Below are 17,913 nucleotides of genomic sequence, written 5' to 3' on the forward strand. Positions count from 1 at the left end.
CTCGAGCCGGCTGCTCTCTCCAGAAGGAGCCACCTCTGCCCCGTGCATGGGAGCCGGGGGTGGTCGGGAAGTGGGTGGTGGGAGGGGAGGCCGGTAGCCGCTCTTTTGATATGGGGAGAGCCCAGTCGCCTGAGCCAGCTGGGGCAAAGGGGATTCGGCCCCCTGGTGGCTGCGAAGGATCTGAGCCCTACTGGAGGGGCCCGGGGGCAGTGAAGAAGGGTTTCCTCCTCACTCCTCCTCCTAGTTTAGTCCATTTCTCTGCCTCTCAATGCTCCCAGGCTTCCCTCCACCAACAGGGCAGCCCAGAGTCCAAAGCCTGGTTCACCGGCAGGCCTGCGCTCAATAAACAGGGTTTGCTGTTATTCTTAGACATGGATGGATATTGGTTTCCCTTCCCCGAAGGGTCCGGTGTTCCCTCTGTTCCACTCACTACTGATCAGCAGCAGAAACATTATTCAATTTAGTGTTGTCACATTTTTCTGATGCCTCCTCTGGGTGGGCACTTTGGTGGGGGGGTGCTGGGGGGGGGGGGGCAACAGAACTTTCCTGGGAAGCTAAGAAGAAACCCAGACCTGGTAGTGATGGCTAATGTTTATGGGATGTTTGCTCCGGGTCAGGCAGGGGGAGAGCGATTTACATGCATAGAGCTCATCCTTATGACAGGTGAGAGAGCTGAAACCCCGGACAGGTTCAGTGACCCGTCCAAAGTCACAGGCAGGGCTCAGAGTGGTGGACCCAGGTCTGTCTAATGCCAAACCGTGAGCTTTTAGCTCTACAGCTTTCCCAGTCCAGAAAGGGTTTGATGACAGCTCCCACCCTGTCTGGCAACCCCTTCTGGTCCTTGGGGTTGATGTGTCACCCTGAGGCAGGAAGAAGAGCCATCCAAGTCTCTGACTGCCTTTTTGGGCCACATTGGACTAGCCAGTTCTCATTCATTTATTTAGCAGGTATTTATCAAGAACCACTGTTGGCACTGGCCAGCACCTGGAACATAGCCCTGAACAAGTGTAGTTGCTATCCTATGGCACTAATGGTCTTATGGGAAAAACAGATAAGTAAACAAGCAGTTACAGAATGAGGGTGAATGCTGGAAAGAGCCACTGGAGCAGTGCCAGGGCTGGGAAGAATGTTCCAAGGTCTGATAACAGCTGTGCAAAGGCCAGGAGGAGGGAAAGCATTGGGAGTGCAAAGGGTTGACCATGCTGGGCTTTTGGGTCAACTTGAGGAGAGTGGGTCTGGGTCCTGAGAGCCACGGGGAGCCACGGAAGGGTTTTGAATAGGAGAGTGGCAGAAGCAGCTATTTTCCAGGCTGGTGTGGGAGACCACCTGAAAAGCATGAGGTCGTACACACACACACGCCTAGATGAGGCCACTGGAAGGTGGAGAGGAGCCCTATATGTTCCAAATTCCCCAAAGTGAGTCAGCTTGGAGCTGATCCCAAACAGATTCCTGGGCCCTGTCCAAGACTGTGAATAGACTCTCTGCCCCCAAATGAGTCTTTAACAAGTGTGCCAGGTGATTTTGATGGGCAGCCAGGTTTGAGAACATTTAGGTTGGATGACTGTCCAAAAGTTTCAACTAGAAATGCCCATTTGTCTATTTCCCCTGGACTTGCCAAGTGAGCCTTTGGCTGGGTCACTTTACTTCTCTGAGATGGAGTTTTCTCATCTCTAAAATTGGGTTTGAACTGGATGATACTCAGAGCAATCCTCTGGAGTGGATATTGTTACCATCATTTACAGCTGAGAAAACAGGCTTTCAGAATTTAAACTTACCCCAAATCACAAAGCTGAGAAGTGGCTTCTGAGGGTCTGAGTTTTACCATCTGCACTATACAGCTCTTTATGGGTCGATGTCTTTTCCCAGAAACTGGGCTGGGTTTTCCAGGACCATGAGGTATATGGGACTGGCATAGAGGAACAGCACAGCCCTGAACAAGTGTAATGGGCATCTTGCTACAGACAGGACGTCTAAATCTCCCCATGTGGGGCTGATGTGGCAGGGAGTCCCTGGATGTTGAGGCCTGGGGAGATGTGCTGGGCTCCATGGGCAAGTGAAGGGTTAGATCCAGTCCCTTTGCTTAAATTGCTCCCTGTTTGGCCATAGCCAGGCATATAAACAGACAGGTACATACAAAGGGAGGCCTCTCCCAGAGGGGCTGAGGAGACCAGAAGATAGAGCCTCTAGCAGCCAGTTGATTCTAGGAAAGCTTTCTGCAAGAGGGGCATTTTGAACTGGGTCTTGCAGAATAAGTTAGAGTTTTGCAGCAGAGGAAGAGAGGGAGGACGTTCATTTCAGGCAAAGGGACCAGCTGGGGCAAACGAATGGTAGGGTAAGTGTATGTGGGGTCATGGGAAGAGCAGAGACTGGCAGTAGGTGACAGGCTCAGAGAGAGGCCAGAAGGGACCCATGGGAAGAGAGGGAGTTTTAGCTGGAGATTTCAAGGTTTTATTTAAGGTTTTGAAAGACCCTTTGGCTAAGAGTGGGAATGGACTGGGGGGAACAATGGAAAGCAGGAAGACCACTCAGGGAATTGCTAAGGTGGTCCAGGTAAGAGATGATGAAGAACTTCAGAGACATTCCAGAAGGCATAAGCTGGGTTTGGGGAATAATGCAAAGATGAAGAGATTTTGAAGGTGTCATTTAGGTTTTTGGCTTAGGGAATAAGTAAAGCCTTCAGTGGACACAGACATTACAGAAGGAGGAAGCAATTTGGGGAATACTGAACATACCAGTGACCGTTTACTGAGCACTCGGGGCGGGGGGGTGGGGGCAAGCACTGTGCCAAGCACTTTATACACAGAAGGTGATATAATACTCAGAACCACCCTAGGAGATGGGAACTTATTGCCTGTGTTTAAACAAAGAATGTAAACAGCTTTTCTGAGATTAGCAGGCAGCAGGGCCAGAATTTGAACCCACATTTGATTCCTAAGTCTGTACGCTAGAGCTCCACTCAGTTCTGCTTGATGGAACTACCAGCCATCCCTTAAGACTCAGCTCAAGGATAGGTGCCTCTGGTGAGCACTCTCTGATTCTTCTTGGGCTCCTCCTCTGGGCTACTTGTGCATGCTTCTGTTGTCACTCCCTTGGCAGTTCATAGACCCCTCTGCTTTCAGGGCCGGGCAATCTCTTCAGAAAACTCCTGGGACAGGGGTAGTCACAGTCAATTTTGCATCCCCATTGCCTAGAACATGTGGATTGGCTGACTGAATGCTAATTATTCTAGGCAATTCTATTTCCTTCTCCTCTCTTTTGAGGAACAAGTTCTGCTAATAATGGTTTCTTACACATTTACGTGTTTCTTTATACTGTTCCTTTCTCCCTATCTCCACTTCCAGAGCGTAGCACTTTTTTTAAAAAAAGTTTATTTATTTATTTTGACAGAGAGGGTGGGAGAGGCAGAGAGAGAGGGAGAGAGAGAATCCCAAGCAGGCTCCAGGCTGTTAGTGCAGAGCCTGACACGGGGCTCTATCTCATGAACCGTGAGATTACAACCTGAGCTGAAATCAAGAGTCGGACGCTCAACTGACTGAACCACTCAGGCACTCCAGCACTGACTTCTTTGAGATCATAGAGGAAGGGCAGCTAATGTGATGCCCTAAGCAATCTAGGAGGCTTCCTATTTGGAGGTGTCCCTGAAGCTGGAAAAATGAGCCAGAGCTACTTTGGTAAAGAAAGGTGGGAGGGGCACTCCAGGTAGATGAAAAAGCATAGTAAAAGAAGGCACAGAGGTGTGAACTGTTTGGTCTGCATGGAGGAATATGAGTTTAGCCTGCATCCTACAGATAAACATGCTTGGCTGAGACTTGTGGAACACATGTCAGAGGGGCTAGTGGGGGGTTACGGAACTTGAGGTTTGGTGTTTTTCTCTACACAGTTGACCCCTGAACAATGAGGGCATTAGGGGTACCCACCTCCTGAGCAGTCGAAAATCCGTGTGTAACTTTTGATTCGCCCAAAACTGAACTACCAATAGCCTACTTTTCACCACAAGCTTTACAGATAACCGTTGATTAACACATATCTTGTATATTATATATATATAATGTACTGTCTTCCTACAATAAAATAAGCTGGAGAAAAGAAAATGTGATTAAGAAAACCATAAGGAAGAAAAAATATATTTATGGTACTGTACTGTATTTATTGCAAAAAATCCGTGTATAAGTGGACCCACACAGTTTCAAACCCCTGTGGTTCGAAGGTCAACTGTATGTGATCAAATACGTGTCTGTACAGGGCAGAGTGGATACAGGGGGAGTGAATACTTGTATCTGAGGGGTCAGGTAAGACTTAGGTTTTACTGCATTTCAATTTTTTGTATACCAACGATAGTACCATTTATTTCCCTGTTGCTCTGTGCCTGGCACAGCACTTTACATGCATTATCTCATCAAACCCTCACAACTTTCTGTGAAATAGGTGTTATTACCTTTATGCATAAGCTGGAAAGGAGGCGCAGGCTGATTAATAATGCCCCCAAGGTCACATGGCTAGAAAGCTAGCCCAGCTCTGAAGCGTTCTTAGAGTTCTAGACTATATTCTGCTAAGAAGATCTTGAAGTCAAGGAATCTGTCTTTAATTTTTGTGTGCCCAGACCTAGGTCTTAGAAGACGCCTAATAAACATCAGTTGAATAAAGAATGGATGACCTTCCACTTTCTCCCCGCGACAAGCACGTGCTAACGTCACTGGGAAACCTCCACACCACCAGGGGGCGCAGTACCCTTCTCTGTGCAGCGGGGCCTGCTGAGGACGCCTAGCTTCCTCTGGTTCTCTGGCTGGAGCTCAGCCAATCGCCGCGCTCTGAGAGAGCAGGCGCCAGTGGGCGGGATCCCGGGGCGAGGGCCTGCGGGCCGCTGGGAGTGGAGACGTCGGTGCTCCAGGCGAGTGAGCGGGCGGAGGACGGAGCCCGGACGGTGCAGTGCGGGCTGCGGCGCAGGTGAGCACGCGGTCCCGGCGGGCAGTTCCCTCCCCCAGAGCGGCCGCCGGGGCCGCCCGTTGCCGGGGGCACGGCTCCAGGCAGTGACCTCTGAATTAGGGAAGGGTGATCGCGAGTGTCTGCTCCCGCCCCGGCCTGACAGCTCCTCTCTTCCCAGGGCTCGGAAGCTGAGTCTGGGCTCCCAGCAGACCCTTTGCGACCAGGGCTTCTCGGCCTCAGGCACGTGGGTGAGAACGGACGCCGACAAGGCCACGAGCGTGGTGGGATAACGGGCAGGGCCTGGGAGCCCAGAGGAGGGAGAAGGGCAGATACTTGGACGTGGACCTCAGTTGCGCTCCCATCTCTGGGCTGGTCTCGAGTGACGGTCAGGGTCGGTCCTTCCACCCTGTCAGATCTCATCTGCCCTTGTTTACAGTTCTCAAATCTCGGAACTGCGGCTTCGGGTCTCATTGGGTCTCCAGGGCGCCGGCACAAGGACAGGCTTCCCGGGAACCCACTTGACCTTTACCGGACATTCAGGCTCCCTCTGTGTTGGGCCGGAAAGAATACGTTCCAGTATTTGCTGCTTTCATTTTGATACCCCAGGGATGACTTGGAGAGTATATAGCTTCTTGGAATCAGAAAAGTAGCCTGCTGTATTCCTGCCGCCTTTTGAGGGCGAGGGGGTGGGTGACTGCTGTGATTTTACACTGGCGGGTTGTCTGAGCTGTCATTCATTCATTCAACAAACTGTTTTGGGGAGCTTTGTACCAGACCGGGGGGGGGGGGGTGGTGGTGGTGGTGGTGCACACAGACATGGTCCTTGCTCTTTTGGAGCTGAAGTGTTTTGAGAAATGCAGGTAAGTAGGGTAGGCTGCCAGCCCAACATCTGTCACAGAGAAAGTGGTTCTAAGGGTTGAATAAATGAATGAATTGACTAGTTGGGGAATGATTAGAATGTGGGCAGGACGACAGAGAGACCTTTGCTGCATGTGGGGAGTGATATGAATTGTGGACTCATGCTTGCTATGTTTGACGGCAAATGAGGGATCTGAATGGAGGATTGCTGTTTAGAGTAAGTGTTTACTTATAGGGAATTTGCATAAAAGGAAAGAAAATGAAGTATTAGGTTTGAGGTTCTTCAGCGGAGTTTTAACAACTTCTAAGTCTTATGATTTCACAAATCTGAGTAATCTTAGAGTTTGCCCAAGAGGGAAGCTCTTCCAGATAGTGACATGCCAAGTAGATGGGAAGAAATTGCAGGAAGCTCTCCCCAAGTCCAGGACTTGGAGGAAACAATACACCTGTCTGCACTGTGTTCTTACCACTAGAAAGAGCACAAGCATTGAAGTTTGGAGAGGCCTGGATTCAAAAGCTGTGGCTGTGTCACTTCTAGTGATCCTGGACAAGTTAACATAATGTCCTTGAGCCACTGTGGCCTTAGACACAAATCTGGGCTGATAATTCCTGCCTCATAGAGGTGTTGTAAAGATCAGGTGATGACTAGTGTGTGACTTGTCCAGCATAGGGCCTGGTGCTAAGACAAAGGACCCAGAGGGGAACCTTGAGGCTGCTGCAGTTTTTTTTCCTTGATGATGATCCATTATAGTCTTGGTGCACAGAACACTGGATTTCTCCAAAGAGAATTGGAACCAAAAAGAGAGAATCATTTTATCCTTGGTGACGTTTCAGTTGTACACTTTAGACCAGAGATAGCCAAGTTGGAGAAACACCTACAGAGTGCAAATGGAATGATCTTTTAGTTGAGACTTTGGGCAAGTTAGTCAACCCTCTGATAATGCCATCCACTTCTTAGAGTAGACATGACGATTAAAGGGAATACTATATATAAACTGCTTAGCCCAAGGACTGGCATATAAGAGCTTAATTTACTTACTTTCAGGATGCTCCAGAGCCATTCCACCTTTTTTTTTTTCTGCCATGGGCTTGTACAGTGTTTTTTTTTTGGTTGTTTTTTTTTGTTTTGTTTTGTTTTTACAGAAAAACTCAAGCCCTAGTTTTTCAGTGTTGGTGATATTTTTAGGAGTTTATTATGCAAAATGAGGGTATGGGCTTGGTTGAAGAGAACGTATATTGTTATTTATTTATCTATCTATCTATCTATTTTTGAGAGGGGGTGGAGGGGCAGAGAGAGGGAGAGAATCCCAAGCAGGCTCCACGCTCAGCAAGGAGCCCAACGTGGGGCTTGATCTCCTGACTGTGAGATCATGACCTGAGCCGAGATCAAGAGTTGGATGCTTAACCAACTGAGCTACCCAGGTGCCCCGAAGAGAACGTATTTTGAAAGAGGTTTGGGCAGCAGTTTTGTAAAGTATACATATGTCTCATTGTTAGGGAAATCAAGGTCAGAATAGGAAAAAAATCATCATTATATAACATCCAGAATGGTTGAATTAGGGTTTTGGCCACTTAAATATGCTCCTTATTATTTTTGTGAGGCAAAGAAACTACTTCTCATTATCTTGGAGCCAGGAGACTCACAGTGGGACTACACATGGTAGGAAAATTATGGCTGGCTGTGTTCATGGAGAAACTGCATAGAGCAGAGAAAGGCTCTTGTCCATTTCTGTAATGTTGGCAAACTGTGGAGGCAGGGCCTGGGGTCAATAACAGACTTGAATCTTTGGTAGGTAAGCTCAGAGGTTCCCTTGTGGGGAACACTGCCATGCATGGTTGTGTAATTGTCAAAGAGCATAGTACATAAAAGAGATTCTTCCCCCTTTCCCTAACAATCATGTCTTTGAAAACTGCCTAGGTTGTTTCAGGGCCCAAACTGTTGCCTAAAGCAAGGTACCCTCTTGGATTACTCTGCCTTGGGTGGATGCTCAGTAAATTGTGCCAGGCTGCCTGGGAAGTGGAGAGCCCCAGTGGGTTGGGTTGTCCATATTCGGGGAAGAGGGGGTGCTGGTTTCTCCCTAATGCGGCCTTGTGCTCTTCTGCAGATGTCATGTGGCCTGTGCTCTGGACCGTGGTGCGTACCTATGCTCCCTATGTCACATTTCCTGTGGCCTTTGTGGTCGGGGCTGTGGGTTACCACCTGGAATGGTTCATCCGGGGAAAGGATCCCCAGCCCGTGGAGGAGGAGAAGAGCATCTCTGAGCGCCGGGAGGACCGCAAGCTGGATGAACTGCTAGGCAAGGACCACACCCAGGTGGTGAGCCTTAAGGACAAGCTGGAATTTGCCCCTAAAGCTGTCCTGAACAGAAACCGCCCGGAGAAGAACTAATGGAGGACACAGAGCCCCATGGGTCCTTCTGTGGGCCATGAGTGGCCCTGCCACCGTGTCTACCCGGCTCCAGAACCCACATGTCATTTGCTTTGTTGCTTCTTCTGGCCCTTCCCGCACCACCCAGCCTTGCACATACTGGCTGCTGTTCTGTTGCCAGGCAGACACGTGAGCAGCCGAGGGGCCAGTGAAGAGGAAAGGCCCTTGGGGGTTCTGGCCTGAAGGTTGCATCCGTTGTGTGGTGCGCAGGCTTCTGCGCTTCTGGGCGTCCTGCTGGGAGAAGTGTTATAAACGATGGCCGTCTGCTTCTGCGGGGAGGCTCTTCGGCCTCGAGGGGGAGGGGCTGGAGTTGGGGCTGCCTTAGGAGGCATGCCTGCAGGCCTAGTTCCTGTGTGCACTGGGAAGAATTCAAAAAGCTACCTGGCTTCTTTCACTAGTTTGCCCTCTTCCTGTGCTCATTCTTCCTGAAATCCTATCCTATCAGGTCAGGAAAGAGACTCCTCGGGGAGGAAAGCCTTTTTCTGTTCTTGGAAGTCCAGGCAGTTTGCCTTGGGACAGGTGAATTTGCTTGAAAACAGTCATGATTTTTCACCGCCCCCCCCCCCCCCCCATCACTGTATGGTACAAAACTTGATTAAAGTGGCATCTGAGAACCATGTTGATTGAATCCTATCTTCCAGATAGTGTTGGGGTCTCCTTAGGAGTTATGCAAGTGCAGGCACTTCAGGGGTGGATAATACTGGCCTTTAACTAAGGGCTCCGGGGCCCAGGCAGTGAGTCCTGGACGTGCAGGTTCCCAGCAGCCTTTTTATCATGATGGGAAGAGGCTTATAGGATATTTCAAAGTGTGAATTCAGTGTAGACCAGGGAGCTTAAGAATTGCTATCAAATTTCCCAGTTGTACACAGAACTACATTTTTCCCTATAAAAATAATATATATACATTAAAGAACATTTGGTAGAGATTTAAAAAGGGTCAGCCCCATGCCCAACCCCAGCTAGGGCTCTAGTACAACTACAAAGGTAGCATTTGTTCCCTTTCACTAATTCTTGGCATAGGTTTTTAAGATTTTTACATTATTGTCCACTTAATTTTATATTCTTTCTTTACATAGTTTCTCATATCGTAATCATTTTTTCTATCTTATCACATGGTCTTCACAATCCTACTTTAATGGCTTCACAACTGCCCATCAAGTGGGAAAAACGTAGTTTTCAGTAATTTCCCAGTTGCTGGATATTTGGATTGTTTCTGGTGGTTCACTAGTGTAAATATTGCAATACATATCTTTCATAAAGCTTTTCCTGCATTTTGGAGTCAATGGCAGGAACCACAAATGGCATTTTGGGTGAAATGGATGTGCAGTGTTGAGGACCTTGATGCATAATACCAAAGGTCTTTCTTAAATGGCTGCAGGAATTTATACTAAATGCTGCCGCTGAAGATGTCACTAGTGCTGTTGGAAGGGCAGTGAGAGCAGAGGGTGGGAAGAGGTGTAAGAACCTATTGTCCATGAAGTCAACTGACATTTAACCTAAGTGAGCAAAAGCAAGTAAGGAGCATATGATGAAGAATGAACTGTCTTTCAAGGTGATGATGGTGGTGGTGGTGGGGGGGGTGGGTTTGTCCTGCTTCTCTTCTCTTGGGACCTGAGGCCTGCTGGTATAACAGGTGGGTGGAGGTGGAATTCTGAACAGGTGGGGTGGGCGGAGCTGGGAAGATGTGGAAGGGGGTGGCCCGAGGAGAGAGCAAGTCGTTAGTGGCCCTCCTCAGTCCCTGAAGCGAGTGGCAATGCTGAAATGAGCCACTGTTGCTTTTAGGGAATAAATCTAATGAGTGTGTGAGTGTCTACCACTGAGGTAAGCATGAGATGTCTGGTTCTGCAAGGGTGTGCCGAGCTCAGCTTGGTTAGCCTGCTGGCGGGTGACAGACCAGTGCTGCCGCCCTGTGGTGGTCCTGAGCATGACCAAGCCTGGCAGCCCTTCCCTGGGCTTAACAAGGAGCGGCAAAGGCTCATGCCCCCAGGGGTCAGTCGGGGGAGGTGGGGGGGGGGGGGGCTTAAGTGAGCGGGGCTTAAGTGAACAGGCCAGGCCAGGAATTACAGGGACCGGCCTGCCTAAAGGGGGCAGTGGCCATGCAGCATCTTCCAATTTGTGATGCCAAATTTTTCGTTTTTTTTTCTTTTTTCTAAAAGATGCTAGAAATTTAGAATATTACGCATTTTTTTTTTTTTTGGAAACTTGATTTTTAAATGTTGACATTTGATTTTTTTAAAAAGAATTCAAAGCCTGCTAACATACCCGTGGATTTAATTTCATCCAGTAGCTGCCAATTTGTGACTTCTCAAACTGTCCCTTTCCTTTCAGTGAAATCTGCGAGGTATACATTTTTTTTTTTTTTAAAGCAGTATAACAACTTGTGGCAAATATTAGGGCCCAGGATTAGTTTCTCTTGAAACCAGTCTAATAGATATTAGACACTTAATATCTAATATCAGTCTAAGCAGAACTTTAGAGGATAGAAAACCTACAGAAACCTCACCAAAAAAGTTTTCCCACAAACTAAGACATTTTTGGATTTGCAGATATTTCAGAATAACCCTGTCACTGCTGATGTAGCTCCGCCCAGGGCCTGGCTGCCGAAGCCCTGTCTTTGGAAACCTACATTGCTCCCTTCCAGGAGTCTCATTTTATGCCCCCTCTAGGGCAGTTTCATTTCCTAGGGTTTGCCCTCACTGAATCTCTGCCGCCAGCAGGTCTATTAATATCCCCAGCTGGCTCTTTCTTTCCCACGGCTGGCCGGGATCTGCTGCCGCGGTGGAACTCTGACACAGTGCGTGCCTTCTTGCCTCTGCTCAGGTGACATCGAGTAGCAGGGTTCCTGTGGTTGTGGGCAAAGGCAGGCCAAGGTGGCTGGAATGAACCAGGGCACTGGTTTCTTCCATGCTTGCTGATTCACCTTGGAGGCACATGTCCCTCTTCTGGACTGGCCCAATTGTCACGACTCACTGAAACACATTATTAGTAAGGAGAGGTGCTTGGTGCTTGCTAAAGGTGCTTGGCCCCCTCTCGGGTGTTTTCTCGGTCCAGTGATGGTGGTGGCTTTAGAGCAGGGTTATCCTGTCTGAGCTTGGCAGGAATCACTTCTGTCCCCTCAGAGGCCCAGTGTCTGGTGCTTTTCCACTCCCTCTAGAGCCTTTCCTGTGCCTGTTGCTGTGTTAGCACAAGTCAGCTGGGCAGCTGCCAGGATAAGCCTGCCAGGGAGCCCTTTGACTCTCGTCGGCTTCCCAGGGTCCCAGGCTGGTGGGACTGTTGGCCGAGTGAAACACGATGGGATTAGCCTCCCTGAAGCTGCCTGGGAGCCAGGCAGCAAACATGGAAAAGCTGTCTTGCCTCCCTTTTCCACTTTGGTGTGGACGTCTCTGCACTTGTAGAGTGGTGAGCCAGGGCAGCGTGGCAGAGTAAAAATAAAGTGCATTCTCGAGTCCAACAGTTGAGTTATGAATACTGCCTCCGCAACTAGCTGAATGACCTTGGGCAAGTCACTTAGCCTTTCTGAACCTCACTGTCCTCATCTGTAAAATGGGGATAAGAATACCTATATTTGCTGGGTGGCAGCAGGCTAAGGTAACATGTAAAGTTTTTAGCAGGGTCTATGACAACCAGTAGGTAGGTGCTCAAAAATGTTAGCTGCTTTCATTTTACTGCAGGAAAAGCCTCCATTTCCTGCAATAGTTGCATGTGTCCTTGTGATCCTGGTGAAGTGGGGATCTGGAGGCAGGACCAGCCTTGGCTGGGAGAGTGATAACAGGACCCTGACAGGCCTGGTGGCTGAGGACTTCTTAGGAATATTTTACAGAAGGGACTGCCTTGGATAAGAACCAAGCTGGCCAGTCCTGTGTCACTAAGTAGCAGTTCTGTTGGTGCCGTCTGCAGGGTCAGAGATGGGAAGTGGGGAGCAAGGGGTTGCAGAATCCCCAGGAGTCCTGTATCAGGAGCACAGGTAGAGGAAAGAGCCTTGGACTTGGGGACAAGGAAACTGGGTGACATGGGACATGACCTTTCACTTCCCCTGGCCTTGGCTTCTCCACCTGCAAACTGGGGACGTGCGTGTGTTCCCTGCTGATGGTGTAAAGAGAAGGAGAAACCAATCCCGAGGACGCTTTGAAAACCGCGAGTGCTAGGTGATAGTCCAATGAAGCCTTACTTCTAGCGCACTGGATGGCAGCCAGTCTGAATAATGAAATGGAAATAAATGCTCTTCTATTCCTTTTCTGTACACAGTCTCCCAGAGTATTTGCTAAAGAGCAGTCTTTGGGATACCAGCTTTAAGAATGGAGAAGAGTAATTAGTCTGGATTTCCCTCCAGTATCGAATGATGGGTTTGCAGATAGCTCCGTAATCTAGTTGTGTGACTAGGAAAGTTACTTCACTTCTCCAAACATCATCTGTAAACTGGGGATGCTTCTGCCTCCCTCACAGAGTTGGGAAGATTGAGGGAATCCACCCCAGGTTTGGTGTGGAGCCCTCCCCCTCTGTCCTGTTTCTCCCTTGTTGTCTGACTCCCTCCCCCACCCCCCCTCTTGTGGGCTCCATTGAGCCAACCTGCAGTTACCCTCCTCTGTATCGCATCATCTTGCCTAAACTGTCAGTCTCTTCCTGGAAATTCTTCCTATTTCTGCCAGCATTTTCTTTCTGAAAGACATTTCTGATGAGGTCACTGCTTAAAGACCGCCATGGCTCCTCTCACCAGAGCCCCTGGCATGCCTCACTCCTTCTTTCACCAGCTTGCTCCAGCCTCCCTCCCATCATTCCTGGGACAGAGGCCAGCCTTTGCCGCTTCCTGAGCACACGATGTTTGTTCCAATCCTGATACCTCTATGTCCATCGTGTGTCCCTCCTCCTTGGCTACTTGGTGAACTCCTGTGACGCTGCAAGATATAGTACGGGCTCAAAGGCACTTTCCTAAGCGGAGGCTGTCCTTCCCTCCCTGCTTGTCCAGCCCTGTGGTCATTGTCCTGTGGCATTTGTTACAAGGCACTGTAATGGGTGTGTGTCTTCCCCCGTTAGACTGTGAGTTCCTTGAGGGCAGGCGCCACGTCTTATCCACCTCTGCCCCTCGCAGGGGGCCTGGCACAGAGTCATTTTCAATAAATGTTGAGTGAATTAAGAGGCCCCCCGAGTGTGATTCTGGGGTGGAGCGGACAACTGGGGCTGGGTGCGGAGACCAGCTTCTATGGAAGCTGAGGGGGCAAGACCACCGGGCGTGTGCTTTGAGGCGCCTGGCCGCCTTGAGCTAATGGCGGCACTGTGTTGCTACTGCTTTGTCTTCCCCGAGGCTGGTCATGAGTGAAACCAAAAGAAGCCACTGGCTTCATTTTCCCAGGGGAAGTGGGGCTTGGGCAGAGGGCTGGCTTTCCCCACTGGGTGGGACCTGGACCAGCATAGCCCATGATGAATTTGACCCTGATGACTCTGTAGTGGGGAACAATGTCCTCAGGAAAGCATTCAGGAAACCCTTCGTGTAGTAGTGATCAAAGCCCTGCAGCAGCTCGGCAGGGTGGATGGGAACGCTCCAAGGAACCCGGCAAGGCCCTGGGATGGAGCCCAGGGAATCCCTTAATGCCCTTACCAGGTGGGGCTCTCCCTCAGCCTCAGCAGAACCCTGGGCCAACCCTGGGGGACACGGAAATCCTAGGGAGGCCTGGGAGTGCCGGGGGGTCTGAGGGAGCCCCTGCTTTGGGAGTGTCTCCGTTTTGTCTCCATTCATCCCTTAGGCCGGGGAGGGCAGGTGGGCTGCTAGGTGAGGCAGGCTTCCGTTTCCTCATTTCACCTAAAAGCTGAGGTAAACCTTGTATTCACAAGAAGCCCTCTTCGTTTGTCCCTCATCCCCAGTGAGTTCAACCAGAAGGGAGAAGAGCACTGGTTCCTGTTAGGCTGACAGGGGATCTGAGGCCCCGAGCGGGAAATGGCTCACCCCAGATAACCAGCAGAGCTGGGTCTGTAGCCACCCGGTGCCCCCTCCCCTTCCCAGTTTACATGTTGTCATCACACCAAAGCAAGGTCAGCTGGCCTGCAGACGGGTAGACCCGATGAGGGAAGCACACTTTGAGTGCAGGCTGGCCATAGGGCACAGCTGGGGCCCTCTGTGGGCGGCTCACGTGACATACCTCGGATGGAGGCTGCAGCCTGCTTTTCCTGCCCCTTCCCACTTTCGTTTTCCCAGTGCACGGACCACAGACAAACCTTTAGGGGTAGCTCTGCCTCTCTGACGCTCTCCTGGCTGTTTTCCCCACGCGCAGGAGGGTAGGAGGTCACAGACTTTCCCACAGATGGAGCCCTGTGTGTTTATAATTTGGTCAATTGATGACAAGGTTTGTTTATCTACTGTTGTCCCTAAAGCCCTGTCCTTGGCTGGCTGTCACCTCCCTGACATATGCTGGGGCCTCGAAGGGCTCCGATCCCAGCCCTCCCCGCTTCCCCTCCAAGAAACTCAGCTCTGGAGTTAGGCTGCTTGGGTTCAAAACCCAACATAGCCACTTAGAACTCTGAGGCCTCGTCCAAGCTTCCCAGCTTCTCTGTTTCAATTCCATGTGTCAGGTGGGCTAATACAGGACTTATCTCAGGGGGTCATTGTGAAGATTAAGAGAAAACATGCAAGGCATTTGGAACTGAGACTCACTGATAGCCCTCAGGAAAGGTGGTTATTTTGATTCATAGCAGTTTTTTTGTGTTCCACGCATGTACTCTTGCAACAAGGCCCTGTTCTCTGGGCTTTAAGAGGAGGTTCCTGAGTGTAGAGGGGAAATGGGCCTACAGTAATGCCGTGACAGGAGGCTGGGGAGTGGTGAGGGCATTCTGATCCTCAGCTCTGAGGCCCTTTGGCTTTGCCATTTGGTGCTTTTCTGCCCCAACCCCCCTGCTTCACTGCCTCCCCCACCCCCCAGCCTCTTCTGCATTGCTTTGGCATCTCGCAGCATCCCCCGGTTCCAGCTGGGTCCCCGACACCCACACAGCCCTGCCTTGGTTGGCCCACTCATTGGCCTGTAGGCAGGTGGAAGTTTCTGGAGGAGGCTGTAGAAGCTGGGCATCTGAGGGGAAGGGCCAAGCTGAAGGGGTCCTTCCTGGGTTATCGTGGCTCTCGGAGCACCAACCCAGCTGTCAGTGTGTGAGGAGGAAGTCCCCCCAGACCCCTCATCAAGAGGAGGGTCTTAATTTGCTAGGGTGGCTGCAACAAAATACCACAGTCCAGGTGGCTTGAACGCAGGCATTACTTTTCTCACAGTTCTGGAGGCTAAAAGTTTGAGATCAGGTGCCTGCAGTGTTGCTTCCCTCTGAGGTCTCTCTCCTTGACTTGGAGATAGCTGCCTTCTTGCTCTACCCATGGTGGTCCCCCTGTGCACTTGCGTGACACCGCGTCCCGGGTGTCTTTTGTATCCAAATCTGTTCTTGTAAAGACAACAGATTGGATTAGGGCCCACTCTTAATGGCCTCTTCTAATTTAATCACCTCATTAAAGGCCTTATGTCCAAACACAGTCACATTCTGAGGTACTGGGGGTCAGGACTTCAACATGAATTTTGAGGGGACACAATTTTGAGGGTAAGGCAGCGGTAGGGAAAAGGCTGCCTCTGCCTTAGGGGAGAGACTTGGGTGTGGGGTACCCAGCCCCCTGAGGCAGGGGCCTGCTGGCCTCTGGCGCTGGCCTGGTTCTGGGGTGAAGCTGGTGCTGGCTCCCCCTCGCCTCCCCAAGAGACCGTAGGGTAGCAACTAAATGCCTGAGGCCGGAAGACACTGTGAGCTGATTATCCCTGTGGTCTCTGGGGTGAAGGAACAGTCAGCGGGCCCCAGGCATGGGTCCTGTCCTTCCCCTGCCTTATCAGAGCCTAGACGCCCTTCCGCCTTGAGGCAGCCTTTACAGGCCTGGCCATGGCCCCAGGCTCTCCCAGTGGGGGCTGACTTTGAGGGGAGAACTCAGCTGCCCTTGTGTTAGCTGAGCTGTGCAACTCACAGTAAGTATCCTTTCAGGTAGGGAGCGGTAGAAAGGCACCGAGAATTATGATTTTTTCCAGAAGATTTACCTGCCTGCTTGGGTTGGTTCATGCTGATATTCCAGTATAGACATTTTCCCTTGAGCTCATGTGTGTTTTGATAAAAGCAGAGGAGGGTGGGAAAGTGACTCAGATGTTTGCTGGGATTCGGAATTGGCCACAGATAACCAGCCAGCACCTTGCTTTGGCCCGGAGCCCACCTCTGTGTCACTTTCATGCAGCCCTGTTCAGCAGATTAGAGAACATTTCAGGGGCCTCTGATGGTGCCCTGCCCTTCCCCAACCCTCGGTGTGTCCCTCTGGGGTCTGCAGCCCCAGGGCTCATGTGGCCCCTGGTTCCCTCAGGGTCCGGAGCCAACGTACAGGCAGGGGTGATGGATGCTTTAGGACAGGCTGCCAGCCACCTCCTGCCCAGCCAGCTCAAGTCCTGGGATTGCGATTTTCCGGCCTCTTGGAAGAGAGCTGGAGGACAGCCGCCCCGGTTCTCTGGTGGCCCTCATTAGTCTCGGCACCTGAGGCAGACAAATCCCAGCCAAGAACAGGGACATAAGCTTGCTTGCTGAGCTCCTGCAGGCTAAGTGTTGGGTGGGTGCTTCACGAAATCTCACTTAATCCTCCCAAGATGCCTGCAAGACAGGGATTGTCTCCATGTTAAGGAGGTGGAATCTGAGACTCAGCCACTAAGCCACCCTCTTAAGTCACAGGTGGAGAAGGTGGTGCCACTTAAGCCCAGGTCTGCTGGCTTGGGAGTTCTTTTCTACCCCAGGGAAGCTGGCGGTCCCTGCTGATTTCACTGTGCCCATGGCCTTTCTTCCCCTGGGACAGGGAGGGTGGAGGGTGGGAAAACTGGTGAGTGCTTCCTCCCTTTCCATCTCCAGAGACCTCTTTGTTCTCCCCATTCCTGGACACTGTGGGCCTGGGGCTCCTCACTGGCTGAGCTGGAGCTCTCAGGTCTCCAGTGGCTAGCTGGGAATGAATAGGGTAGTCACCCCTTGACCTGTCTGGCTTCCCACACCACTCCCCCTCCCCCAGGCAGCCACAATGGCCTGAGGCTGATTCAGTGCCTCCTTTATCGAAAGTGGAGAACAATGCTCAGAGGCAGGCTGCTGGCGGCAGGGTGGGTACAGCCCCCTGCCCTCTGAGGGTTGCTTCTCCAGTGCCAGGAAGTTGAGGGAGGACTGTCCATGTCTGGGGTCTGGGGTAGAAGGCCTAAGGGGGCACGTGAAAGGAGGGGGTAAATGGTACCCTTCCCTTACTCCCAGACCTGAACGTGTCTCCCAGTACAAAGCAACGCTAGGGGTGGTATGACTCCGCCTCCCATTAGCTGGGTGACCCTCTGCCAATGACCTCATTTCTTTGTGTCCTTGCCTTGAACATGAGGCTTTACCAGCAATGTCACCAGGTAACAGAGAGGAAAGCTCTCAGTCTAGTGCCTGACTCCATAGAAAATGCTCAGTTGCATTTGTTCCTAGCTGCCCCCTGTCTTGCTCTCTCTGATCAGCCTCTCTTGGGAGGCAGGGTTCATGGGGGAGGCACTGCCTGGGAAAAGACTTTTCTTGAGTCTAGCTGGAGCCTGGAGGGAAAGGAGGCCTCCCTGCTCTCTTGTTGTGCTGTGCTTTTCATGACCCAGAGGAAGCTGAAGGAATCCTGAGCATCCATTCTGGTAGGATAGATGGTTGAAGGGGTGACTGAA

General features: G+C 50.9%; 1 protein-coding gene across 2 annotated transcripts; it reads left to right on the plus strand.

Moving 5' to 3' along the window:
• Nucleotides 1–4,810: 4,810 nt before the first annotated feature.
• SMIM12 (small integral membrane protein 12) lies at nt 4,811–8,823 on the plus strand. Of its 2 annotated transcripts, none has more exons than XM_060622194.3 (2): nt 4,811–4,944; nt 7,887–8,823. In XM_060622194.3, the coding sequence occupies exon 2, from the start codon at nt 7,892–7,894 to the stop codon at nt 8,168–8,170; it is 279 nt and encodes a 92-aa protein (XP_060478177.1). In that variant the 5' UTR covers nt 4,811–4,944; nt 7,887–7,891; the 3' UTR covers nt 8,171–8,823. The 2 variants fall into 2 exon arrangements, with proteins under 2 accessions (XP_060478177.1, XP_060478178.1); XM_060622195.3 differs by lacking the exon at nt 4,811–4,944 and adding an exon at nt 5,074–5,171.
• Nucleotides 8,824–17,913: the final 9,090 nt, after the last annotated feature.

This window comes from Panthera onca, chromosome C1 (assembly GCF_046562875.1).
Source record: "Panthera onca isolate mPanOnc1 chromosome C1, mPanOnc1 haplotype 2, whole genome shotgun sequence".
Taxonomy (NCBI): Eukaryota; Metazoa; Chordata; class Mammalia; order Carnivora; family Felidae; genus Panthera; species Panthera onca.

What these genes read in the sequence shown, in the direction of transcription:
- SMIM12 (XM_060622194.3), top strand. Translation starts at nt 7,892, where the DNA reads ATGTGGCCTGTGCTCTGGACCGTGGTGCGTACCTATGCTCCCTATGTC.